Source organism: Canis lupus, chromosome 3, assembly GCF_003254725.2.
Source record: "Canis lupus dingo isolate Sandy chromosome 3, ASM325472v2, whole genome shotgun sequence".
Classification (NCBI taxonomy): domain Eukaryota; kingdom Metazoa; phylum Chordata; class Mammalia; order Carnivora; family Canidae; genus Canis; species Canis lupus.
This window is the reverse complement of record NC_064245.1, coordinates 72778669-72806587: the sequence shown is the minus strand read 5'-3', so window position 1 is coordinate 72806587 and position 27919 is coordinate 72778669. Positions and strand designations below refer to the sequence as shown.

At 38.8% G+C, this 27919-nt stretch overlaps 1 protein-coding gene across 3 annotated transcripts in view; it reads right to left on the bottom strand.

Annotated features, from left to right (window-relative positions):
* Window positions 1-8327: 8327 nt before the first annotated feature.
* PDS5A (PDS5 cohesin associated factor A) overlaps window positions 8328-27919 on the bottom strand; it is a 150882-nt gene continuing 131290 nt past the window's right edge. For 2 of the 3 annotated variants that reach the window (XM_049108667.1, XM_049108666.1), the window contains exons 29-34: window positions 26718-26780; window positions 25849-25994; window positions 23933-24041; window positions 19039-19391; window positions 17058-17203; window positions 8328-11748 (exon numbers count right to left, since the gene is read on the bottom strand). In XM_049108667.1, the coding sequence (XP_048964624.1) occupies window positions 17110-17203; window positions 19039-19391; window positions 23933-24041; window positions 25849-25994; window positions 26718-26780 (765 nt within the window). In that variant the 3' untranslated portion in view covers window positions 8328-11748; window positions 17058-17109. The remainder of the gene's footprint in view (window positions 11749-17057; window positions 17204-19038; window positions 19392-23932; window positions 24042-25848; window positions 25995-26717; window positions 26781-27919) is intronic. The other variant, XM_035714458.2, reaches the window with a different exon arrangement.

Below are 27919 nucleotides of genomic sequence, written 5' to 3'. Positions count from 1 at the left end.
GGGGTCCAGTCCCGCATCGGGCTCCCTGCATGGAGCCTGCTTCTCCCTCTGCTTGTGTCTCTGCCTTTCTCTCTGTCTCTCATGAGTAAATAAATAAAATCTTTAAAAACAACAACAACAACTTTTAAGTAATTTCCATATCCAATGTAGGGCTTGAATTTATGACCCTGATATCAAGAGTCACATGCCATCAACTTAGCCAGCCAGGTGCCTCTTGTCTAGGAAACTCTATCTTCTTTATTCTGAATGATATCTCTGCTGGATAGAGAATTCTTGGTTGCAGGTTTTTTTTACTTTCAGCACTTTGAATATATCATGCCACTACCTCTGGCCTGTAAAATTTATGCTGAAATCATAAGCTGATAGTGTTATGGAATTTCCCTTGTATGTAACTGTTTTCTTTTTTTCTAGCTGCCTTTAATAGTCTCTATCACTGTTTTTTTGTCATTTCAATTCCTGTGTATCTTAATGTGGACCTCTTTGGGTTGGTTTTGTTGGAGGCTCTCTATATCTCCTGGATCCTTATTTCTGTTTCCTTCATTATTTAGGAAGTTTTCAGCTATTATTTATTTCTTCAAGTAAATTTTCTGCACCGCTTTTTGTCTCTTCATCTTCCGACATCCCTATAATAAGCACATTATGCTTATTTTTAAAAAATATTTATTTACTCATGAGAGAAACAGAGAGAGAGAGGCATAGACACAGGCAGAGGGAGAAGCAGGCTCCATGCAGGGAGCCCGATGTGGGACTTGATCCCGGGATGTGAGATCATGCCTTCAGCCAAAGTCAGGTGCTCAACCACTGAGCCACCCAGGTGTCCCCAAACTACTGCTTCTATGCTCTATCTCAGTGGGGCTGTTTGTTGTGCTCTCTGTTTAAGGGTGGGGACTCAATTTCCTCTCATTCCCCTGTCTCTCCAAGAGCCAAACCCAGTGATTTTAAAGTTCCAGGTGTTAAGCCCCACTGATCATAAGAACTGGAAGTTAGGCCTCTCTGGTTTTCAAAGCCAAATGTTAGAAGAGATTCATCTTCCAAGCGCGGGTATCTAGTACCCAGGGTGCTTGATGTGGTGAGGTCTGCTCCTGTCCACTCCACATTCGAGGAGTCCCCCCCCCCCTTCCCACAGACAGGCCTGTGTGTCCATTTGGCTCCTGACTCTGTCTCCACCCTCCCTACGTTCTTTGATGTAGCCTCTTAGCCACATTTAACTGTGTAGGATCTGTTCTGCTAATCTTCAGGTCATTTCCTGGGTTATTTACATTGATGTGGGGGCTATCTAGGTGAGTCTGTGGGACGAGGTGAGGTTAGGGGGAGCCTCCTACTCTTCTTCCCTGATGTTCTCTTGCAGTTTCTGTTTTTTGAGCCTAAGTTCTTCAAATTTATTAGTGGTATTGTCAGAGTCTTTTTTTTTTTTTTAAAGATTTATTTATTTACTAATGAGAGACACAGAGAGAGAGAGAGAGAGAGAGAAAGGCGGGGGAGGGGGGCAGAGACACAGGCAGAGGGAGAAGCAGACTCCATGCAGGGAGCCCGATGCGGGACTCGATCCCAGATCTGGGGATCACGACCTGAGCCAAAGGCAGGCGCTAAACCGCTGAGCTACCCAGGCGTCCCATGTCAAAGTCTTTTTAATTGTTAAAAAAAGACTGTACTCAGATTTGTTATCTATCCTCACTCACAGTTAAGCAAAGAACACTATTTTAATTTTGAAAAGAATTGCATGAAGCAAGAGATCAACAAATTATAGGGAATCTTTTTTTTTTTTTAAGATTCTATTTATTTATTCATGAGAGACACACACAGAGAGGCAGAGACAGAGGCAGAGGGAGAAGCAGGCTCCATGCAAGGAGCCCGATGCGGGACTTGATCCCAGGACCCCGGGATCATGACCTGAGCCAAAGGCAGATGCTCAACCACTGAGCCACCCAGGTGTCCCACAGGAAAATTCTTAAGGATAAGTTAATGTGTGTTAGAATTTCATAAAAATCCCATGTCACAGTATATTCCTGAAATTATTTTGCTTTTCAGGATTGAGTCTAGCAATTTCAATAGAGAAGAATTCAAACACAAAAAAACTCCCAGGTTGTCATGTAGAATGAGGAGACTGATATAACTGAAGTATAGTTTCTTTATCTGAGTATTTTGAATCTAGGGGCTTCTGTCTTCTGCCTAGAAGGTGCAGAAAGCTGTAAAGAGGGTGGTTACTACCCTAACAGGAAAAAGCGAGATAATCCACAAAGTAATTTTCTTGAACCCATCGGAAAATTGATGTAATCAGTTTAAGTGAAGGTGCCTCAGACACAAGGAGATTTTTCATCTACTTATGAGTTCTTTTACATGGTCATTCATCAACACTCACAAGGACTAGTGGGCCCAGGTGGAGACCAGAGACAAGCCCTTCTTGGTAACACAGGCTGGGGAGGTGAGCAGTTGCTGCCGTGTGAAAGAAACCGAGCCCTGCCTGGACTCCTCTTCCCTACATAACAAAACTTGTAGCTGCTGGAGAAGGAAAGCAACCTCAGAGTATAGATGAAGATCAGATAAGGTTGGGGAAAGAAAAAGAAATCCTTGTCCCATAGAGAACGGGCAGAAAACCATCGTGAACCAGATCATTAGAGGCTCCTACTGCTGGGAGAGGTCAGGATCACAGAGGAAGCCCCATCCCTTAGATGGTTTGTTACCAGCAGATCCATTTTCTGGTGAGGCTTCTCTTTCTGGATCACAGCTGGCTATCTTCTCATTCTGTCCTTAACATGGTCTTTCCTCCATGTGTACAACTGGAGAGAGAGTGCACAAGTGAGTTCTCTAATATCTCATAAGGACAGGAATTCAGAGGAGAAGAAACTGATCAGTCATTGTGAATATGTTGGCCCCTTGCTTACAGATACAGTCTTTTGTATCTTTGGTTAGTGAAGTCAGTTGTGGCAGGACTATAGTGGAGAAAACGTTTTCTAGACCTGCCTAGGTGAGAACCAGACTCACTCCAGCATGTAACCCTGTAAGGAGTGGAATTCACTGATGAGAAGGGTGGTTTGCCTGCAAATTCAGTTATTGTTAATAATGGTGTTTTTGATATGATTTGGATTTGACAGTCTGGTACTTAAGCAGACGCTGCATTGTTTGGCATAAAGATTTTTTGAAGATGTCTCATTTATCTTTTAAGAATCTCTATGCCCAATGTGGGCCTTGAACTTAGACCCAGAAATCAAGAGTCTCATGTCAACCAACTGAGCCAACCAGGTGTCTCATGTCTCATTTATCTTAAAATTTGTTAAGGTATAACTTACCATAAAATATAATTCAATGATTTTTAATAAATTTATTGAGTTTTAGAACATTTCCATCACTCTGATAAGATCACATGAGCCCGGGATCCCTGGGTGGCGCAGCGGTTTGGCGCCTGCCTTTGGCCCAGGGCATGATCCTGGAGACCCGGGATCGAATCCCACGTCGGGCTCCCGGTGCATGGAGCCTGCTTCTCCCTCTGCCTGTGTCTCTGCCTCTCTCTCTCTCTGTGACTATCATAAATAAATTAAAAAAAAAAAAATTAAAAAAAAAAAAAAGATCACATGAGCCCACTTACAGCTAATCCTGGCTCTTAGACCTAGTCTCAGGCAACCACTGTTCTACTTTATGTCTATAGATTTGGCTTCTCTGGATATTTCATATACATGGAAGCATATAATATGCAGTTCTTTATGTCTGGCTTTTTTCACTAAGTATACTGTTTCTAGGATTGATCTATGTTGTAGCATGAGTAGTATTTCCTTCCTTTCTATTGCTTAGTATTCCATTGTATATACACGTTTTGTTTGCAAATTTGATATTTTTGTATAGATCACATTATTTTTAAAGATTTTATTTATCTATTCATGAGACACACAGAGAGAGACAGAGACAGGCAGAGGGAGAAGCAGGCTCCATGCAGGGAGCCTGATGTGGGACTTGATCCTGGGACTCCAGGATCACGGCCTAGGCAGAAGGCAGGCACTAAACCACTGAGCCACCCAGGCATCCCAGTATAGATCACATTTTGTTTATCCATTCACCAGTTGACGGAGTCACATCTTCATTTGCTTAGGATGTTTGCTGAAGGTGTATATGGAGGCAATAGAATCTAATAGGTAATATCATCTCAGCTTCTCCCCAGTGTCTTATATTCAGTATCTGTTTCCTTCTGTGCCCTTATTTCTGGCCTATTGTTGGCATCTGGTGGAAAAGCCTAGGCAAGCAGTGCTGAGGGGCACCTGGTAGGCTCAGTCCGTAGAGCATGCATGCAACTCTCCATCTCCTAGTTGTGAGTTTGAGTCCCACATTGGGCATAGAGTTTCTTTTTAAAAAACTATTTATTTATTTATTTATTTATTTATTTATTTATTTATTTATTTATTTATTTATTTGAGACACACAGAAAGAGGCAGAGACATAGGCAGAGGGAGAGAAGCAGGCTTCTTACAGGGAGCCAGATGTGGGACTTGATCCCTGGACCTGGGATCATGCCCTAACCTAAGCTGAAGGCAGACGCTCAACCACTGAGCCACCCAGGGGTCCCTAGAGTTTACTTTAAACAAAAAACAGGGCACCTGGGTCAACTCACTTGACTAAGCATCCGACTCTTGGTTTTAGCTTGGATCTCATTTGTGGTATCGAGCACCGTATTGGGGTCTGTGCTCAGCATGGAGTCTGCTTCAGATTCTCTCTCTCTCTCTCAAATAAATTAATAAATAAAAGTCTTTTTAAAAAAGAAGAGTTGGGGATCCCTGGGTGGCTCAGCGGTTTAGCGCCTGCCTTTGGCCCAGGGCGCGATCCTGGAGTCCTGGGATTGAGTCCCACATCGGGCTCCCGGCATGGAGCCTGCTTCTCCCTCTCCCTGTGTCTCTGCCTCTCTCTCTCTCTCTCTCTCTCTCTCTCATAAATGAATAAATAAATCTTTAAAAAAAAAAAAAAAAAAAAGAAGAGCAACCGGGACACCTGAGTAGCTCAGTGGTTGAGTGTTTGCCTTTGGCTCAGGGTGTGATCCTGAAGTCCTGGGATCAAGTCCCGCATCGGGCTCCCTGCATGGAGCCTGCTTCTCCTCCATCTGCCTGTGTTTCTATCTCTCTCTGTGTCTCTCATGAATAAATAAATAAAATCTCTTAAAAAAAAGTAGGGGATCCCTGGGTGGCTTAGCGGTTTAGTGCCTGCCTTTGGCCCAGGGCGTGATCATGGAGTCCTGGGATCGAGTCCCACATCAGGCTCTCTGCATGGAGCCTGCTTCTCCCTCTGCCTGTGTCTCTGCCTTCCTCTCTCTCTCTGTTTGTGTCTCATGAATAAATAAATAAAATCTTAAAAAAAAAAAGTAACTGAATTGTGTAGTCAGACTGTTTAGATTTAGACTCCTGGTTTTTTAAACTGCCCCATTCTTAACTGAGGAGACTTAGTTGGGGTTATTGTTTAACTTCTTTGAGCTTCAATGGGATATATAAAATAGAGATGACATAGTAGCTACTTTATGGTTTATTGTGAGTATTAAATATGCCAGTATATGTACAGTGCTAAGCTTTTGATAAAAGTCACTTTTTATTAGCTCTGAGTATGGGATAGGGAACTAGATCTTAGGTAGAACAAATCTCTTCTGTGCTTCATTTTCTTTATAGTTAAAACACAGGCAGGGCAGAGTAGGCAATCAAGGACTGGTACTCTCTGATTTTTTGGTTAGGGTGGAAAAAGTGCTTAGTGGCCATTTTCAAGAAGCGTGACTGATCTTTGCCCCATGAAAGGGGGGCGGGGGTGTTCATGAAGTGAGGAAAATGAAAAGCATCTCAGTGTTTCCTAAGTAGGAAAATATTCAGATTTCCTCCACACAGTCAACCAGTGCCAATACAGATGAAGGCCCACGTGGCAGTCTTGACAGCCTACAGTGCTGAGGCCCCTTCATAGCCTCTAGAACTCCCTGACTGGGCTTCCCTTGGGCATTTGCCCTTCTGAGTAACTAGGAGATACTCAGGAGGAACCCTGATATGCTTCTGAGGGACCCATTCTCCAGCAGTCAGGTTTGGCCTCCTAAACTCTGCATTATTTTAAGGTACCTTTCCATCACCACCTCGTTACTTTGAGGTACTCAACCCAACCTTTCCAGGATTCCTGTCTGAATTCACAGAGCAAATGTGTTCTTTGCATGTCACCAATCTGTGCTCTCAGAATTCATCTTTTCTAGGAGCAGATAGAGATTCTAGTTGCAATACCAGACCTTTCTGAGCCTCTTTGCTCAACTATTATTGTTGAAAAATATTAATCACAAGCAGGTATATTAAAATGGATGTAAAAAAATTTAAAAAAATAAAATGGATGTGAACTGAGGCAGAAATCTTTCCAGTCTGTTCCTTCCCATATTCAGAACCCTGTTCTCCCCAAAGCCAAAAGGCAATGAAGGCCATGTTTGCACCATTGCTTGCTTCTTGTCTCTAATTATTATGGAATATTTGTAATTGCTCCATCCTTCCATAGGCACTGTAATATTTAGGTAGTTTTCACCCTCAAAACACAATGCCAAAATTATCAGTAAGATAGAAATGCATCAGTGAAGATCAGGTGTTTAGATAACAAGCACTTTGCTGCCATTTATGTTGCTATTGTCACAAAAAGAATTAGCAGGAGACTAGAGATGATGTAATGTTTGGATTATAAAATATTTGTGAAAGTTTTTCTCTGAGTCAGCTTTGGAGACTAGGACCTGCTTGACTATCATGGTATGGTGGATGCCTTGTGATTAATAAAAGATCCTACTTGGGAGTCTGTGTGGAAAGCAATGGGATCTACTTTTGATCCCAGTGATCTCCGACTTCTAAAAAGAGGCAGGCCCTGCTGCTCATAATGATGAGATTCCATGGGCAGACCAAGCTGCCCAGTGGTCAATAAATGCAGACCTGCACCTTCTGGGCCTATTCTATATAGGACATTTAAAAGAACCTCTGTAAAATGGTTACAAGTAAAGCAGTTTTAGGGGTACCAGCCTTATGCCTTTCAGTTCTTAGTCTGAGGTAGGTTGCAAGGGGGCAGGTTCCTCTTGTGTTCTGAAGCTGGTCTATCTCTTGAAGGGTACACTCCATTGTAAGCTAGGTGAAACCAGATGGCAAAACACACACTTTTGAAGAAAATGGTCTCAGCAACTTTTTTGGGATGAGGGTTGTTATGGCTATCGGGGCAAATCCTTTAACAAGGCTGAGAACAAACCTAAAAGGCGCTTCAAGGGGACACTGTCTGGGTCTCCACCAGAATTTGCTCTTTTGGAGAAGCATAGTAAGGCCCTGTGGTTACAGAGAGTTTGTGCAGAGAGGCGACAGGAACTGTCAGCACACTCAAATTTGTGTTTGGAAAGGGAGTGTACTCAGGATAGCGGGTGAGCAAGGTTTGGGGGCTGGGATGAGATCTTCCATAGTTTGCAGATGGAGTAATGCTTCATGCATGGGAAGTGCTCAGGCAGTGTTTGCCCTGCTGAACTAGCAGGCTTCTTTCTGTTCCTTCCCAGCTGGAGTTTGTTCTTCTTTATGATCACCTCTGCCTGGGGATTCCTCAACCTGAAGAACAGGGTTCAGCATCAGATCCAGCTTACTGTGCGTGCGGCAGTGGCTTGTTCAACTCAATCCCTTTTTTGAGTTCTCTATATAGAAAGGGTAGGTTTTCTGCTTCTACAGCATCTCTCAGGGCTCTGAAGTTCAGACAACATATCACCTAAAACAGTCACATCTGCCTATGTCATGCTGTTTTATATTGCTAGTTCTTCTAACGGCTCAAAATAGTTTTTCCAGTGTGAGCCCCTGCCATATTGTGTACCCTTCAATGTTCTGACTGGCTTCCACAGACTTGGACCTTGTTCCTTGTATGTATAAATGACCTCCAGTTGATTGCTTTCCAAGCTTCTCCCATAATTGGACACAATGTTATTTCCTAAAAGGAATGGATTTTATTCAAAATGCATGGTCTTTGCTAGAGAACAGGAGTAACTAGAGAATGAGGGTAAGTAAAGGGCCTTCAGCTGGCGATCAGGATTGATAAATATTATTTGAAAAAGACCCCCAAATTGAAATCCTGATCACATCTGGTCCATATTCCTTAGAAATGGGACTCACATGTTCCTGTTGGCCTTTCATTTCTTTTTTGAGAAAGTGCATGCACAAGGGGGGTGGGAGGTGGACACAAGGCGGAGGGAGATGGACAAGTAGACTCCGCGTGCAGTGTGACGCAGGGCTTAATTCCAAGACCCCAATATCATGACCTGAACCGAAGTCAGATGCTTAACCCACTGAGCCACCCAGACGTGCCATTGGCCTTTCAAATAAGACACAAAATGAAGTAAAGAAGGTTTATTACTCTTATGAAATTGAAAATTTAAAGCTCTGGTTTACAGGCTGAGGAGGTGTGTGATTATGCACATTCATTTCCATTGTTCTACAGTGTTACTGTCTTACAGCGAACTTCTTGTGAGCAATGCCATCATTGTTGAGGCAGGCTGCAAAGCTTGTTGTCAGACTGTTAGAGACTTGTTGGTCTCCATTGGTTTCTATGAACAGTTTATCCACTTGAATAGTGAAGACAGAAACGTCTTGACAGTACAAATATCAAGGTGTAGAATGATAATCCCATGGAGGGTGAAATACAGAACCAGGCAGGATAGCTAGCTTTCTTATTTCTCATTCTGTCCATTTCTTATTTCCAATACATGTAATCTGCTTGCTGTCCATCAGTTTTTAAAATAAATGTGCATGTCCAAAATTTGCAATAAATAGATGTATCATAGTATAAATGAAAGGCCACTTTTAAGTTCTTGGGTTAAAAAGGAACTTCTAACGTTTCCCAAATGTTTATCAGAATTTATCATCTATTATGCTCTCCCTCAGTCACTGTAGGTCAGATCAGAGTATGTAGCCAAGAAGTTTGAAGGGTTTTTTTTTTGACTTATGATTACATTTGATTTCTCATGAGGATATGCAGACTCCAGATTTCAAACAGAAAATATGCAGATATTTTATCAACTTGTGACATACCAGGGGGTACATGAATATTCAGGGTTCCACACTACTATATAATGCTGCATTTCTTGGTTTTATTTGAAACAATGCATATTTTTAGCATTTTATGGTAGGATTTTACACTCATCATTTACACAAATTACAAGGTTCTGCTTCAAGTCTTTAAAAAATTTTTTAAAAATTCAGCCCATGTGCAGCACAAGAATATGCAAAACTACTTTACATTATACACACTTTTTATCAAAGGAGATACAAAATTCTGGCTTGTAGTTTTAGACAAATACAAGAAGCTTCAAACTAGACACAAAGGGTTAACATTAATTCTCAAATATAAGTCTGCACTTTGTGTTGTATTTCTCTGAGATGTGAATATCAAATTCCTAAGGGATTTAACATTTTCCTTTTTCAAAGGAAAACTGACAAATGTCCCTTAAGTCCCTCCCCCATCATCTCAATCTTTTTATCATCCTACTCTCCCTTCCCTTAGTGCCAGATGCTTGCATCACATTATGAAACCAGAGGGGCCATTTACATACACCTGCGGACCAGATCCTTTTAGCTAAACTCCTCTCCTGCAAAAATCAATGCAGCCACAAACAGATGCAAATGGGTCTGCTACATTGTTTAATAGCACTAGGTAATCTAGTCAGCTGTGATGCTGAGTAATCAAAAGGAGTTGAAAAAGAAGGTCCCTACCAGTGTGCTTTTTTTATTGGTGACAGGTCAGTGGCCTTGCGAATCAAGTTGTCTGATGCTAAGAGCACTTTAAAATCTTTCTAAATATACACATCCACTGTTTGCTTGAGGGACTTCTCTGATGCTTATGCATAGATATTCTTTTTCAGCATGTTGGAGGCAATATTTTATACTTCTAAAGGGTAATGAAGAGGCAATAAGAAGAGCAGGGCTTTTCTTGCCCTTTTAAAAGGTATTGTTTTCTATCACTTGTATTCACTGTTCCCTAACCATCATCTGATACTTACATGTGTGTACATGCATATTTGAAAGAGTTACCCATCTTTCACTGAGTCAATATACAGCCAACTCTTGATTATCTAGGAGATCATACGTGACATTTACTACTAGCAGATTTCACATTTAACATAACCTTTTATTTTGACATTACTCACATTCGCTGTTTTACATGCCTGTGGACTATAGCGTCTCAAGACGGTTCTAGTGCACGTGTCGTTTATGTCTTCTGACCCTCCTAGGAACGTGCAAGGCAGCTGAGTGAGCACATTCAGTTATGGTTTTGAGAAAGAGCCTCAAATGAAGACTGGGGGGCAACAACTCTTGAGCATGAGGAAGGATCAATTACAAGTTCCTCCTGAATCAGCTCTTGTAACATACTTGCTTTCATTCAGTTTAAGATTTAAATTATGACTGCAACTCAAAATCTGAGGCACAGTCACTGTTTTATAGATAATGGAGAGTTGACTGTAATCATGTTCTTTATGACTTTAGCCCTTTCACATAAAAAGAAACAAAACATAATATGATAAAGAGATTAAAAAAGACTACCATATGACCTCTAGAAGCATTTATTTTATGCAAAAAACTTAAATATGATTATGTGTACACAAAAAGTGCACACATCACCTATGCTGAACAATGCCAAGAAACAATATATCGATGCAACAGTTGTCTTCTAAAATAAACATAAAAACTGAGCCCAGACTGGCAGACAAAAAGCAAAATACTTAATTCCCAATAGCACAATGCTGAAAATTGATGGCAATCCTAAACACCTCCAACTTTCCTTACAAAGCTGCCAAAGTCCAACTATTTAAAAAAATTGACTTTTTTCTTTACATCAATAATAAAAATCTGATGACAAACATTATAAAACCAAATGCTGGGCAGTCTTTACTCCTTTAAAATTCCAAATATTCCAACATAATCACAGGAGTAAAAACCATTTTAAAGTGATATGCTTTATGAAACAAACAACAATATGTACATTTATTGCAAATTATATTAAACTAAAATGGAGGGGAAATCAAAATATGAAGTGATATGAAATCAATAATAATCTTAATTATTTTCTCACTCTGATAAAAATCAGAAAGCAACATTTATAAAATTGCCACCACATCACTTTTCATAGCAGGGAACTGAAATCTGTACATCTCATTTTTGCAGAAAAGTAGGCAGGCAGAAAGAATTATACATAAAAGTTTCCAAAAGGAAAAACAAAGAAATATTTAATCTGATCTCTTTTCTTCTAAAAAATTAATTCAGTAGACTTCTATTTTTTTCTTGTGTAACACGGGAATTCCTGGCTCTAAAATTGATGAATTTTCAGTGTCAGTGTAAGGACATCCTGTTACTTTCCTTAAAATAAAAACTGCAGCATGGAAATTAATGGTATATTATGCCTTTAAACTCCAGATATGCAGGAACTGGAACCAAGTGTTAAGCAATTTGCTTAATTATTGACTTTTCATAAGAAAAGTCTAGGGGGGAAGGGTAGAATAGAGTTGCTTTTAGCCTCTCTCTCTCTCTCTCTCTCTCTCTCTCTCTCTCAAGAGTTTCTCTGTACATTTCCATCAAAGGACTTGTGGTCATGTGAAAAGGAAGTAATAGTTTCTTTCAGTTTTCAAGGCAGAAAGTGTGTTCTGAAGTTAACTTCATTTTCTGTTCAGGGACATTGTGAATCCAAGTTTTTGCAGAAGCTGGAGTCTGTGCTTCTGTTTGGCCTTCATTTTTTCCCTTTGCAAATGAGTTTTCTTTTTACCTTGGGGATGGGAATAGAAGAAAGCAAAGTTAGAAAAGATGCAAACAGGAAAACAAACCAAACCAGAATTACTTCATTTCTACAGTTATTATCTAAATATCTCAAAATAGGGCAGCCCGGGTAGCTCAGCGGTTTAGCGCCGCCTTCAGCCCAGGGCCTGATCCTGGAGACCGGGAATCAAGTCCCAAGTCGGGTTCCCTGCATGGAGCCTGCTTCTCCCTCTGCCTGTCTCTGCCTCTCTCTCTCTCTCTCTCTCTCTCTCATGGATTAAAAACAAAACAAAACAAAACAAAAAAACTCAAAATATTTTTTCCAGTTTTCACGTGAGACCTTTACTTATTTTAAGGAATCTTTCTCTAAACTACATATAAACACAATATACCAATTAAGTTTTTATTTTCAACCATTAGGTGCTGCTATCCAATGGCAGATTTGCTTACCATAATAAAACAATAGAAGCTATTTATTTGAAATAACTGCAATTTGTTATTACAATTATTTCAAAATGGTATTACAGAAAAAAAGGTACTGGGCACTTATGGCAAAATGAATTTATATAAGTAGCAAAAGAAGTTCTAACTTCCAAACCAGGTAAACACATACATTTTACTTTTCTTAAAAGCTTCTGAGAGAGAGACAGAGCACAAATGGAGGGAGGGTCAGAGAAAGAAAAACTGAAGAAGAAGCAGACTCCCTGCCGAGCACAGAGATCTCAGGACACTGAGATGGTGACCTGAGCCGAAGGCAGGCGCTCAACCGAGCCACCCAGGTGCCCCAAACACATACATTTTAATATGCTTAAAACAAACAAACAAACAAGGAGGAAAATTTACTTTAATCCTGTGAAGAGGTTAGAGGAATGAAATCCCCACTGGTCCCATTTTCCTCGTAAGGAGAGAGAGTCTGATCTCTGGAAGCATAAGCATGGGGAATGTGGTCTCTCTCTTCTCTCCCCTAATTCCTCTTTGGAAAGAGAAGAATCCATCGAATAGGTGAGGGGCGAGGGGTGGGAGGAACTAAGCATGCTGGGCTTGTACTCTCCTAGATTTGTATCTTTTGCTTCCAAAAGGGACATTCTGGTTTGCCTGTGGTTCAATTTAGAGGCAAGGCATTTGTAGCCGCCTGGCCTGTCACTTCCACATTTTTTGTCAGCCGTATCAGTATTAAAACTGTGTCTCCGGGACACCTGGGTGGCTCAGTGGTTGAGCGTCTGCCTTCAGCTCAGGGAGTGATCCTGCGTCCAGGGATTGAGTCCTGCACTGGGCTCCCTGTGAGGAGCCTGCTTCTCCTGTGTCTCTCAAGGATAAATAAAATCTTAAAAACCACCTCAAAACCAAAAAAACTGTGTCTCCTCCTCAACAATTTCAAACTTGGGAGAAATGCAAGGGAGATATTTACCTGTATTCCACTACATATACATTTTATTAAGATGACAATGCTTGAAAAACAAGCTAAGTGATTAAGATCTTATAGAGACTTAATTTGTTATGATATATAAAGCAGATTTAATAATATGATATCAAAGAATCCTCTATAAGTTGCTATTGCACCTTTGGAAAGCTTCCATTTACCTCATACCTCAGTATGTTCCTGGCTGCTCTCACAGACTTTTAAATGATCTAGATCACTGAAAGAATATGCTAGATTTTATTCTGTGTCACAAAGTGAACTGCCATCACATCAAGTACCTGGCTTCTAAAAGATGTCATACTAGTTTGATAAAATTCACCTGCTACTGAAACTGAGTAAGTATTCATATCAAACTAATATATGATTAACATATGAGGATACATACTTAGGGGTTCCTATAATTTGAAGATATGAATCCATGTAATGACAGGAAACTGAGTATACAAATCAGCACAGGAAATAGGAAATTCTTTGCTTAAAAAATAGAAATTCCAAGATTCTTGAACACTCCCACACTAAGCATACCGAACAAAACATATATATTTTTAAAATATTTTATTTATTCATTCATGAGAGACACAGTGAGGCAGAGACACAGGCAGAGGGAGAAGCAGGCTCCATGCAAGGAGCCCGATGCAGGACTCGATTCCAGGACCCCGGGATCATGTCCTGAGCCGAAGGCAGACACTCAACCACTGAGCCACCCAGGCGTCCCAGTGAACAAAATATATTCATCAAAGATGGGAAAATAATAGTCTGCTTTCCTATAGATAATTTCCTTATATTTAGTTTCCCCAGAAGTCCCAATTTTTTTTTTTTTTTTTTTTTTTAGAAGTCCCAAATTTAAGCACGGTTTCTCCACTGGTGTTTCCTGATAATTTCTTTGTAAGAACTTTAAGGCCTTAAGTCTAATAAAACATACTGGTGAATCAGCAGACCTATGCAGACACATTTTCAATGCAAAATGTTTGGAATTGTTTGACATCTGGATAATAGCTCAAAAACAAAAAGGAAAAACAAATTAACTTTATAATTGAAATGATGATCTACCCTTCACTCAAAACTCAGAAAGCCAATGTTAATTATCAGGTTATCAGATACGGTTTCCTGACCATAATACACAAATGGCTAATTATTATAAATAGGGTAAATTCCAGGAATTTTCTCAAAAGTAGTAACAATTCCAAATATAGCCTCTGAAAGGTGATGCTAGCATAGCTATAGATTGGCTACCTTGAGGAGATTCCTACTCAGAAGGACAAAGGAATACATGGAGTTAAGAAGATTAGGGTAATGTCAGGGGGGAGAGGCTCTTTTCAGCTGTTACTGTGAAAACCTGTGGCCAGAGCAGGACTGGACCATCTGAGAAGTGAGAAATTATGCAAGTGAAAAGTTATGAAGAATAATGCAAGGTTAAGAAAAAGATTGAAGTGGCATGTGAAATTAGAGAGCAGGGGCATAGAGAAGCACTAGGGGTACTGGGCCTTATTTATCAAAGTCTTACACTCAAGCTTTGAGTCCAGGGGTGAACAACTTCAGTGCAGCAATTTAGATCTCACTCCACAATGCAAAGCCTTTAGGCTAGGCTTTGAGTTACCAAGGCAATGAGTATCATTCTGGAGTCATCCTTGGCTCACAGATTTAGTGTTTGATGGCTCTCAGGTTTGGCAACCCCATTTCTTTTAGTAATTAGTTGGTTGAAATTTTAATGACAACATTAACAGGATGATTCAAGGTGTTGTCCTAGTTTTATAATGAGAACTGTAATCGTATGGCTTTAATCTGTATGTAATCATCACCAGGTCTCAGGAAAATTCAGGTGGGATGTCAAATCAATCACAGGTACTACTTGCAGTTAATGAAAAGTATGTTTACTTTTATTTATTTTTTAAGTAAACTCTATGCCCAACATAGGGCTCGGCCTCATGATCCCGAGATCAAGAGTGGCATGCATTATCGCCTGAGCCAGCCACGTGCCTCAATGAGAAGTATGTTTAGAGTCTTATAGGAAAGTGAAAGCTACAGTCCCACCATGAAATAAAAATAAAGCTGGTACTGTCAGGATTTTGATGGTTTAACATTTCTCCTTGAGATAGTTAAAATATCAGCTGAATCGCAAATAAGGAACTTTTGTTTTGATGTATCTACTCCATGATTTGGTGGTAACTACACAGTATCTTTTATATCATTACACAGTATCTTTTACATATTAAGAGGAAAAACAGGACTCCTGGGTGGCTCAGTGGTTAAGCATCTGCCTTCCGCCCAGGGTGTGATCCTGGGGTCCAGGATCGGGTCCCACATTAGGCTTCCTGCATAGAGCATGCTTCTCTGCCTGTGTGTCTTTCATGAATGAATAAATATTAAAAAAAAAAAGGAAAAATAGAGTTCTGAATGTTCACAGTTTAAAAATGTTTCAAAATGCTGTGTAAATTAAGAGAACCCACCACACTGAGGTGGTTACTAAGGGATGCGCCTGGATTCGAAGCTTTGCTCTGCAGGACACTGGCCAGGTGCCCTGAGACAGTAGTCTGTTTGGGTCTCCTTATCTTTTTTTTTTTTTTTAATTTTTATTTATTATTTATGATAGTCACAGAGAGAGAGAAAGAGGCAGAGACACAGGCAGAGGGAGAAGCAGGCTCCATGCACTGGGAGCCTGACGTGGGATTCGATCCCGGGTCTCCAGGATCGCGCCCTGGGCCAAAGGCAGGCGCCAAACCGCTGCGCCACCCAGGGATCCCTCCTTATCTTTAATATAGGGTTATACTTACTTCAAACTGACTGCTGGCAAGGCAAATATATAGTTAACAACCTTTCCCTATCATTACTATTATTTATGTTGATATATAGGCCAAGGACTACCCCAAGTATCTTCCACACATTATTGTACCTAACTTTCATCAGTCTGACGATGTTGTTAGCATTAGGTGCTTCATTTACTTTAAGTGTGCCGTTTTCAAGAATATCTGATCTACTGCTTGGTTTGTTCCTCTCTGATGCTAACATGCAGGGGCTCTCGTAAGAGGTTAAGCTGAGAATGATACAACTTACCACAAAGAGGGGTTTTAAGGATTTAATACATTAACAAGGAGCTTAGAATGGAGCCTGGCTTATAATAAGTACTATATTAGTGTTAGCGATCATTATTCCTATGTAGCAGTTTTTTGGTGTAAAATTTATATGACCTAATATTTATCATTTTAACCATTTCTTTTTAAGATTTTATTTCTTTATTGGTGAGAGACACACAGAGAGAAGCAGAGACACAGGCAGAGGGAGAAGCAGGCTCTTTGCAGGGAGCGTGATGTGGGACTTGATCCCAGGACCCTGGGATAACGACCTGAGTCAAAGGCCGACGCTCAACCACTGGGCCACCCAGGTGTCTCATTTTGACCATTTTAAAGGACATGGTTCAGTGGCATTAAGTACATGCACAATGTTGTACAATCATAGCCATTTATTTCTAGAATGTTTTCATCTTCCCCAAATGAAACTCTGTACACCCACTGAACACTAAAACCTACCCCTCCTCGTCCTGGCAACCACCATTCTACTGTCTGTCTCTCTGAATGTGATGGCTCTAGGTACCTCATATAAATGGAATCGTATAGTATTTATCCTTTGGGGTCTGGCTTATTTCACTTAGCATCATGTCCTTAACAGGTGTCAGAATTTCACTCTGTTTTATGTAGTACTTAAAAAAAAATTCTTATAATTTCCTGTATCAATCAACAGACCTAATGTGAAACTCTTTTGGAGTTGACAAGCTAGGGAAATAAACTCTGTGAGGGCAAGAACCTCAAAACTATCATTTTGGATACATCTGTATTGTCAACACCCAGCATGATGCGAGCATTCTTATCAGTTGAGTATTTGTTGAAAGAACGAATGAGAAGTACCAGGAGCAATACTGATGTGCCTATAAGGCATTCAATTCTATGCAAGAGGTGATCATGAGCAGTGATCTTTCACTTTCAGCTTTTCACTTTCAGTGAGTGAGCTTTCACTGAATAGTTCATCAGGATTCCAAGCTGAAGTCATAATGCTAGAATGAGAGGGCAGAGTTGTATATTAGGTTTAGGAAAAGGTAAAAGGAAACTTGGGAGGAAGTTTCAGAATGTACTTCTATGTTTTGTTCAATTAGTAGCAGACAGTTCAAGCAGAAGTTTCTGAAGTATGTGTGCAAAATATCTGATCTATTCTACTGAATTAACACAGTAAACATTGTCATGAACATCTAATTTAACCATCTAACTTCACTGAGAATATAAAACCATCACAGAACTTGTTTTGACTAACACAGTCCCCCCACCCCTCTCAACCTAACAGCCAGCATACTTGAGACTTCTAAGGTGCTTTTTCACTGAAGACATTTTTAGATTTTCAAGAAGGCTCAATGCTATTTTTAACCAGTCCCTGGCATGTAAGCCATTTTTGCTGGTTTAACGATACTGAGGTACATGGTGTAGCAAAAGCAGAGCAATGGGTTTTACAATGCCCTAATCAGAGACAAGGTCTGGTTGCTATTGAAAACATTTTCAAGGACCAAGTAAGTAACTAGATATTTTGCTTAGAAGGCAAAAAGACAGTAAATGAGAGGTAAGGTCAGGTGGCTCAAGTGGCCTATGTGTGATGATCAGTACTAATAATGGAATGGCTAAAACAGAATTTCAGAAATCCTTTAGAAAATTCTGGCCATCTTGAAGGAAACTGTTCAACTTTTGTGTAACTGAAAAGTGTATTAAGGGGTAGAGAAACTAGAGTTCAATGATTACAACGATAACTACTTATTCTGTGAAAGGCACTTTTTTAAGTGCTTTACGTTTACTGATCCACAGTCCTTTGAAGAAGGTATTATTATACTGTCTTACTGAAGACAAAGAGGAGGTTGAGGTTAAATAAGACATTCTAGGTCAAAGATCCAGATCTGACGAGAAAAATAATACATTTGCCCCCAACTGCTTTCAGTACTACACTTATTAGTCCATAAAACTACAAGTGAGTAGGAGAAACATCCATTACTTAGATCAGGTTTGGGCCTGGATCTGCTCCCATGAGATGTTGTAAAAGGTAGCTAGAGACAATTAAAATGTAAGAAAATTTAACGTGAATGGTAATTTAAAAAATGTACTTGTTAACACATATGCTTCAGGCAACACTGTACTTTATAAAAATACTGAAGCAGGATGGTAAGATCATCCTGAGATGATCAAAACTCTTTCCTAGAAGAAATTCAGATGTTTGTCATCTAAGCTCAAGGGGAGATGAGTTAGGTACAGATATACAAGGAAAAAAGCAGAGGGCAGGCCAAGTGTGAAAGGAGCCAAGTTCCAGGTCTCCCGCTGGAACAGGACCATTACAGGGTAGAGAAGCTGAAGTCTCAGCCTAGGAATGATCAAAGATGAGCAGCTGTGAGGTTGTTTCACTGGAGATTGGGGGTGGGGTGGGGTAAATTGTTGATTTATATTAAAATTAACTCTAACAAGAGGAATTGAAGAGCAGGATATACCTGTTTGTGTGTCATGACTTCTGTCTTCTGCTTTCTGAGACCTTTTTACCCAAAAAGGTAGCCCTTTAAATTAAGTAAAGCCCATGTAACTATGTGAAGGATACCAAGCAAAATATAATACCATCCTTGCTAGTAAGCAGAAATATCACAACACGATATCCTAATTAAAAATTAACCAAAAGAAATAAGATCTCTCTTCAAACTGGCTTCCCGGAGGTTATGAGATCAAAATAAATGCCACTATAACCTACTCAGGAAAACCAAGGGCAGTTTTCAGTCTCAAATGCCTAGGTGTTTGGGGGTAACCGGCACACACTAAGAATAAAACACAATGTCTAAATTAACAGTTCAGAAAGAATGGTGTCCATTACCTTTGTAAGTCAATCTGTCTCTCTGCTGGTACTGCCTTTTTGGCTACATCTTGCAGTTTGGGTGCTTTGGCATTACCTGCTTCCAGACCCCCAGGGCTTTCCTGACTGACCGCAGCTCTCTTTCTTCCCTTGCCAAGAGGTTTGTTTATGTCATCATTTTTGGTTGCATTGCCCTGAGATTCAGACTTGGGTCGGCGTCCTCTCCTGGGTTTTGAAGGGGCAGGTGGTCCTGATTCGTCTACTTTCTCATCTGTTTTTTGTTGGATGTTCTCTGTACCAGCTGCTGCTACACTTCTCTTCTTTCCTCGGTCACTGCTGATGTTGCCCTGGGTAGTCTGATCAGAATTAATCTCCTAAAAGAGCACAAAAGAATTCTGTAAATGCAAATTGCTTAAATATCAATAATCTGTACTGGAAAGTAGTATTTTTTTGAAAGTATTTTTGAGTAGCTGGAATTCTAAGGCTTCTAATGAACTGCTTGCTTATAGAGTCCCTTGTAGAATGCAAACTCCTTGAGGGTAGGGCCTGAGAGCGGTGCCAATCATGGGGCTTGGCACATATAATGTATCTAATAAATGCTTATTGAAGTGTATGGTGGTATACATACTCAGTTTTGCTACCACATTCATTCTATATGAAAAGGTCCTTTTAATCGATGGTATGCTCTATATTTATCTAAACTTTTTTTTTTCTTTTAAAGATTTTATTTATGCATGAGAGACACAGAGAGAGAGGCAGAGACCTAGGCAGAGAAAGAAGCTGGCTTCCCGCAAGGAGCCCAATGTGGGACTCATTCCTGGACCCCGGGATCACGCCCTGAGCTTCAGCTGCTCAACCAATGAGCCACCCAGGTGCCCCTAAATTTATCTAAACTTTTTAAAAAGGGGGAGCATGTTTGCATAATTGAATATGCTCTTTACCTATGATGCTTTTTTGTCTAGAATAACTTCTGTAATTCTATGACACAAAGTTCTTCAATTTCTCACTCTACTCATACATTCTAATTTTTGTCATTTTTGCTGTAATCATTAACCTTCTACTGTTTTCTGAACATTTTTTCTTTTTAGTTTACTAAATATACATATTAATCCAACACGTTCTAGTCAAAGATCCAAATCCAAAACTGTTTTCTGAACATTTTTTCTTTTTAGTTTACTAAATATACATATTAATTCAACACGTTCTAGTCAAAGATCCAAAGACACAAACCCAGTGTCTTTGTTCAAAATAATAAAATCCCATTTTAATATGACAGATATAATGGACTTTAATAGTTTTTAGAATCAAAAGTGACTTTTATACAAAGGTTATTTAGGAATAATAATTTTAACTGATTAAAGGAAAACAAACGAGCACTATCATTATCCAAAAAATCAGTCTATATCTTTCCAATTAATTAATTTCCATTTCCCCTGGAAAATCTTTTCAGAATATCTGAGTAAAAATGATAAATCTTTTATGTTTCATGAAAACTCATGAAAGTAGTAATTTCAGTGAAAAAATTTCACAAGTCAGTGTTTTACTTTAGGGTTTATTTTACTGTGTGTGGTTTTTTTTTTCTAAGATTTTATTTATTTATTTGAGAGAGAGCGAGAAAGCACAAACAGGGGAAGCAGCAGAGGGAGAGGGAGAAGCAGGCTCCCCACCGAGCAGGGAGCCCAACATGGAGCTTGATCCCAGGACCCTGGGAACATGACCTGAACCAAAGAGGCCCAACCGACTGAGCCACCCAAATGTCCCTTATTTTAATTATTTATCTTACTGTTAATCTTCATTTTAAGAGAAAGGATAATACCTGAAAGAGCAAGAATAAGGTCATCCACCATAATTAAACTGTAAAACACCACAGAATGGGTCAGAGAAGAAAGAGGCAAAGTGTCAGCCTGGGGAAAAGACAGTGATTCTAGGATGACAGAAGGGTTAACAGGATGACCAACTATTATTAACCCTGCAGTTGGAAGCATTCATTCAACTGAATGCCTAGCAGGTACAGTGGCTGCTGAGCACAGATCAGGGAAGAAAACTGACAGTGTTTTTGTCCTTATGGAGATTAGCACGGTAGTTGCTAATTTTTAAAAAAGCAAACATTCAAGTACAAAATATCCCAAGTACTCAGAGATTAAAGAACAGGGCACTGATTTTTCAGGGCATGAAAAAAATCAGAGGGAGCCTCAATTCTAATTGGCTTTTAAGGAATATTTTTTAAAAATATAAAAGCAGGACATTCATCACGTGAGAAGTGCTGTATGCTATACAGAGAAAAGAGGACCATTAAAGTATCCGAAGAGGGAAAGAACTTGGAAGAGACAAGGAACGTGAACTATGAGGGGTGATAGGAGAGGGATTCAAGTTAAGGTAGGAGAAGAGCACAAATGCCTTACAGGACAGGTGAAGAAATCTGATTTCATTCTAAGTGCTCATGTAAATCACCAAAGGACTTTCAATAGAGGACAAATTTAATCCAAATTACATTTTTAAAAGATAAAATTTGTTGCTGTATCGTGAATGGATTGGAAGGGAGCAAGAATATTAACAAGAAGGTAAAACTACTACAGCCATCAGAAGTTAAGTTAGGTAAGAAAAAGATCATTTAAAAATGGGTAGATCTCAGGTGTAATTCACAAGGTAGTCAACAACAATACTGGTATAAAAATGTAAATTAATATAGTGGGGCATTAGTTTTGATTTTTGGGACTCAAAGAAATGAAAAAGAACCCTAAAATTTGTTATTGGTGGGCATATAGAGAAAAAAGTACTTACACCTTGATGAATAGCAATGTCAGGTGTTCCACTTTTTCAAGGAAGCAATATAGAAATATCTAAAATCTGTAATACATTTTACTCTTTGACTCAGCAATCCCACTACTAGGAATTAAGTCCATAGAAATAAAAATCACCAGTAAATGTCTGATGCACATTTAATTTTTAATGTAATATTGTTTGTAGTGGCAAAAAAGGGGAAAGGAAATATATACACATACACACACACAAAGTGTAAATGCTAAAATGGGGGAAAAAGACGACTTTTTAAAAGTAAAAAGATTGCATTAAAAATCCTGCACATAACTGTATTTACACATTTATGAATATTATGTGAATATATAATTAAAGAACTTATGTATAAGGCAAAGGAAAGGGGAAACTCATTGGGCAGCTACGGGTAGGAAGAAAAAGAAGATTCCTTAAGGACAACACTGGCAACACTGCTTGCCTGAATCCATGGGATACGTTTTGTTTCTTTTTCCCTTACTCATCCTTCATATTACAATTTGATTTCTCTCACAGTGTAAATAACAGGAGAGAATGTCCCAATTTTTTTTTTTAAAGATTTTATTTATTTATTCATGACAGACAGAGAGAGGCAGAGACAGAGGCAGAGGGAGAGAAGCAGGCTCCATGCAGGGAGCCTGAAGTGGGACTCGATCCTGGGTCTCCAGGATCACAGCCCAGGCCGAAGGTGGCGCCAAACCGCTGGGCCACCGGGGCTGCCCCCAATATTTTTTTTTTTTTTTTTTTTTGAGAGAGAGAGGGGAAAGGCAGTGGAAGAGTGGGGAGAGAGAGCTTAAACAGGCTCCACACCCAGCCCAGAAGCCAATGTGAGGCTTGACCTCACAACCCCGAGATCATGACCCGAGCCGAAATCAAGAGTCAGACCCTTAACTGACTGGGCCAGCCAGGTGCCCTAAGAATGTCCTGATTGTAAACACCCACATCTAGTTTGCTGGGTAATTTTGATTTTTACCATATTTTAAAAAAGATTTTATTTATTCATGAGAGACAGAGAGAGAGAGAGAGAGAGAAGCAGAGACAAACGCAGAAGGAGAAGCAGGCTCCATGCAGGGAGCCCAAATGTGGGACTCAATCCCGGGACTCCAGGATCACGCCCTGGGCCGAAGGCAGGTGCTAAACTGCTGAGCCACCCAGGGATCCCCAAGACTGTTTAATTCTATAATAGAATCCCACAATAGTCAAGTCTATTGGTTTCTGAATTCCAGAGTTTGGTAGTGAGAGGCTCCCTGTTAGCTGAATCTACTGACATACTGAAGTTCAGATAACAAGCAGCAAGAGGTTGAATAGTGAGAGACTGATCTAAAAATATATCCTCATCTATTCAGTTTGAATTCAGATAATAAGTTTGCAGAGCTGAGTTATTGTGGAGTAACTGTACAGTCCTGTGTTTATGTACCCGAGGGTGATTCCTAAAACATTTGATGAATATTATAAATATATGGTGGGCAATAAAAACACAAGCATATCAAGAATATGAATCTGTGGAAAAAGAACAATAGTATTTCCATACCGTCCCTACTAAGATAAGTTACCAGTTTCATTCTATAGTTAAACAGAAGCTTAGAGAAGTCAAGCAACCTGCCTAAGTAAACAGCCAACGAGTGGCAGAGCTGGGATTCAGACTCAGGTCTGTAATTCTCCTACCAATCTTTCTCTCCTGCCACAAAATTAAGAAATTAGATGCCATAATTATAAGGTCAACAATAAAGAATGTGGCTATTAAACAAAAACTCAAATATATTTTAAAAGCTTAACTCATAAATTTAACTTTTAAATTAAAAATATAATAGAAATCAAACTGTTCACATCCCTTAGTGGAGTCAATAAACTTTGAAAGATCTCAAAAACTCTCAATTCCTAGTCTTTCAAGTTTTGGGAGTAATAGTGTGGAAGAAGGGAAACTGTTAAGGGGTGTGAGTGACCAGCTAACCTCTTGAAATGAGTAGTGATATACAAATAATCATTTGTTAGAGAGTGGAAGCACAAAGTATAGTGAGAGGTGGTACATGCAAATACAGAATATGTAGTATTTATCAACTTGTCAACTGTGGGCTTCTTACATCTACCATGAAACTTTGGGAGAAATCCATTTTTAAAATTTTACCTTATTCTTTACTGGGTCAATATTTTTTACAGGTGTGACAGAAATAATTCTCACAGGGTTCTCTTCATTTTCACTAACTCCAGTTTCTACTGCCTCTGAACTTTGTTCCCTGTTGAAGAAAAATAAACCAAAGCTTCATTATTTCACCAAATGGACAGAAAGCCTATCCTTTCACTATACCAATAAGGAAACAAACAGAAGCTCAGGCTAGTTTAGAAGTCCAGCCAAGTGAAGCAACATTAGCAAGATTCAGATCTTCTGTGGTTATAGATCATTGCTAAATTATACCGTGTTATTGATTCCCTTTAGCCTTACTAATATAAGGCACAAATGACTGCCTAAAACCATCTGATAAGATTAGCTGTCAAGAAACAAAATCATACAATCATTTTTAAGACTTTCTCTTGGGGGTAGGAAACTCTAAAACAAACTAAAAATACAATGATAAATTGAGTGTATAGTATAGTTGTTTCCAGTCTGTGTGTTTTTTTTTTTTTAAGATTTTATTTTTAAGTAATCTCTGTGCCCAACAATGGGGCTTGGACTCAAACCCCAGAGATCAAGAGTGCTTCACTAACTGAGCCAACCAAGAAGCCCCTCCAGTCTGTGTTCTTAATGCTCTGCAAGGGAGGGGGCAGCTGTTTGAGACCTACTATTTCTGTAAACCACATATGCTCCATGTTAATTTATCTTATATATTGGGGTTCTATTGCTAAGAATGTGTTTAAAACAACACCAACTGGGGATCCCTGGGTGGCGCAGCGGTTTGGTGCCTGCCTTTGGCCCAGGGCGTGATCTTGGGAGACCCTGGATTGAATCCCACGTCGGGCTCCCGGTGCATGGAGCCTGTTTCTCCCTCTGCCTGTGTATCTGCCTCTCTCTCTCCCTCTCTCTGTGTGACTATCATAAATAAATAAAAATTAAAAACAAAAAACAAAAAAAAACCCACCACCAACTGAATTTATACTTAAAAATTCATGAGTAAGAAAAAAATCTTTAAAAGCTTCAATTTTTAATGTTGATAAGAGTAGGGTCAGGTGGAAATTTTTATGCAGTGGCTACCATGGTAAAGACTTGTTAAAATACACATGGAATATTCTTGTAAGTAGAAATGCTACAACAATGTTATCTTAACTCATGTTATACTAATTTGATTGAAATAAAACTTAAAAAATACATAAATTTCTTTTTTTTTTTTTTTAAGATTTAATTTATTTATTCATGAGAGACACAGAGACAGAGAAGCAGGCTCCATCCATGCAGGGAGCCTGATGTGGGACTCGATCCCGGGTCTCCAGCATCATACTCTGGGCTGAAGGCGGCGCTAAACCGCTGAGCCACCCGGGTTGCCCTATAAATTCTATTTCTTTAAAAGAACTAATGTGAAAAAAAAAAACAAAAAACAAAAAAAACTAATGTGTTGTTTCCTAAGTGTTAACTTTTTTTTTTTTTTAATTTTTATTTATTTATGATAGTCACAGAGAGAGAGAGAGAGAGAGGCAGAGACACAGGCAGAGAGAGAAGCAGGCTCCATGCACCGGAAGCCCGACGTGGGATTCGATCCCGGGTCTCCAGGATCGCGCCCTGGGCCAAAGGCAGGCGCCAAACCGCTGCGCCACCCAGGGATCCCAAGTGTTAACTTTTCTTACATAAACATTTCCGTGTAAATTAATTATATTAGAAATTCTTACATCTGTTTCATTTAACTTTTTTATATATTTGCAACGTTAAATGGGTTCAAAATGTAATTGTGCACTCTGAATTTCCATCATTATTTATATTTAAACTCATTGCTTTTATATTTTACAAAAATGTTTCCTAAATTCTATTTTTGTGATCTAGTGCTTTAGGTAAAAAATAAAAGATGAACCAAGTAATGAGTGATAGTAACAAAAACAAGTGGAGAAAAAAATTGCCTTGATCGATTTCCGGTTGAAGGGTTCAGCTCTGAATTTACATTAATATTGCTTCCAGTCTCAGCTCCAGTGCTTCTTACATATGGTTTTCTTCCTGTTGCTGATAAAGGCTTGTTTACTGCACCTAGTACTCCAGCAGGTTTTGGCTAAAAATTACACATATGCATGTTATTTTATACCTTACTGTAAGGAATTCATATAAAATTAGATACATGTAAAAGATACTGTTTAGCCTAAGCCAAGGAACTGCTATTACGCTGGGAAGTTAAATTCTAAATTTATTAGAAATTAGAATTCTGAAAAATCAAGTTGGTCTAAATACAATTACAAGTCATAGGCATAACTTCTATTTAAAAACAACTAGGCAGTATTTAATTATTCCTTATTGCTCAATCAAAATAAAAAGTGCCTGTGAAACACACTGAAATACGTAACAAATAAGATATAATAAAATGTCTTACAAATAAACTATTAAATGTATGTAGTAATAGACACATTTTTTATCAAAAATTACTTTTGCTCTTTTAAGTGTTATAGAATACAAATTATCTAACTCATTAATACTTTAAAATCATTTCTTTTTTTAATCTTAAATATCTAAACTTATTATACCATTTTTTGAGAAAATCTGCTTTGTGGATTCTGAGTACTTTGAAGCTTACTAGTACTGATAAGAACACATGGTCTTATTCAAGAGTCATTTATGGCAGAAAAAAGCCTGAGAGAACAATGCTTTAGATGCTACAATCCACAACACATCCCTAAGAATCAGGAACTATAAAATCCATGGGACATTTAAAGGTTATTTCTAAGAAGAGAAGTAATATACACATGAGATAAAGATTTCCAAATAATCTAGTACATAATACCTTTCCTGTTAACAGAAGTACTCTGGTCTCTTCTGAAATATAACTCTTGTCATTACAGAAATCCTGTCCAAGAAAAAAAAAAAAAGAAAAAAAAAATCAAGTGAACACGTGTATTTTTTTACTGTCTAAGTGAGACTTTTCAGGCACTGTGCTTACAATAACAATTATATTTGAGCTAGCATAATATATTAATTCCTCATATAAAGCATATTTAATGAACCATATTATTAAGTGTAGCTTTAACTCAATGGCACATAAGACTTGGCAAATACCAGAACTCAATTAAGTGATTTAAGTTAATCACATTTTATTTATTTACTTTTTAAAGATTTTATTTGTTTATTTGAGAGACACCACAGAGGGAAAGGGAGGAGAAAAGGCTCCCTGCTGAGGAGACAGCCCAACTTGGGGCTTGATCCCAGGACCCAAGGATCATGACTGGGGCCAAAGGCAGACAACCAACTGACTGAGCCACCCAGGTGACCTTAAATCACATTTTAAATAAAACACATTCCTATTTTTTTCATATAGTTCAGGGCAGTCAGTCTCCAGGTTATTCACTGAACTACTTTCTCTACTGTATAAAATCTACTTCATTTGGAATCCCAAAGCATCCAAAATGGTACAGTGCATATATTAGGCACTCAATATTCACTAAAATAACTCCACACTGGATCTCAAGCAAATTATTCCCATTGAAAAATTGTAACTTTAATTAAAAATATTATATTTCTTAGAACCATAAGCAGACTGTCCAAATCATATAGGTAAATACACTGCCAAAATATAATTAAGTGAATTATAATGTTCTTTGGCAGCAGTGATGTTTACGTTAATAGAGTTAATGTGGACACTGATGGTACTTTCTTAAAAGTTTCATCTATATGAAACTTAAGAATTCTTTGAAATTTCTGTTAAATATCCGGGTAATAGCACACAGATAAATCATGACAGTGTCACATAAGTGATTCACTATGACCAATAAGTTTATTAATTTCAGTAATCTCACTTAAAAAAATAGTTTTGTTCTTTTCTCTTATTAAAGAAAGAAAGAAAGAAAAGAAAAGAAAAGAAAGAAAAGAAAAAGAAAAGAAAAGAAAAGGAAAGAAAAGAAAAAAGAAAAGAAAGGAAGAAAGAAATCACAGTTTTGGCATGTGTTCCAGGCACAGCTGTATCTTTTTTGGGGGGTGGGGGTGGGGGAC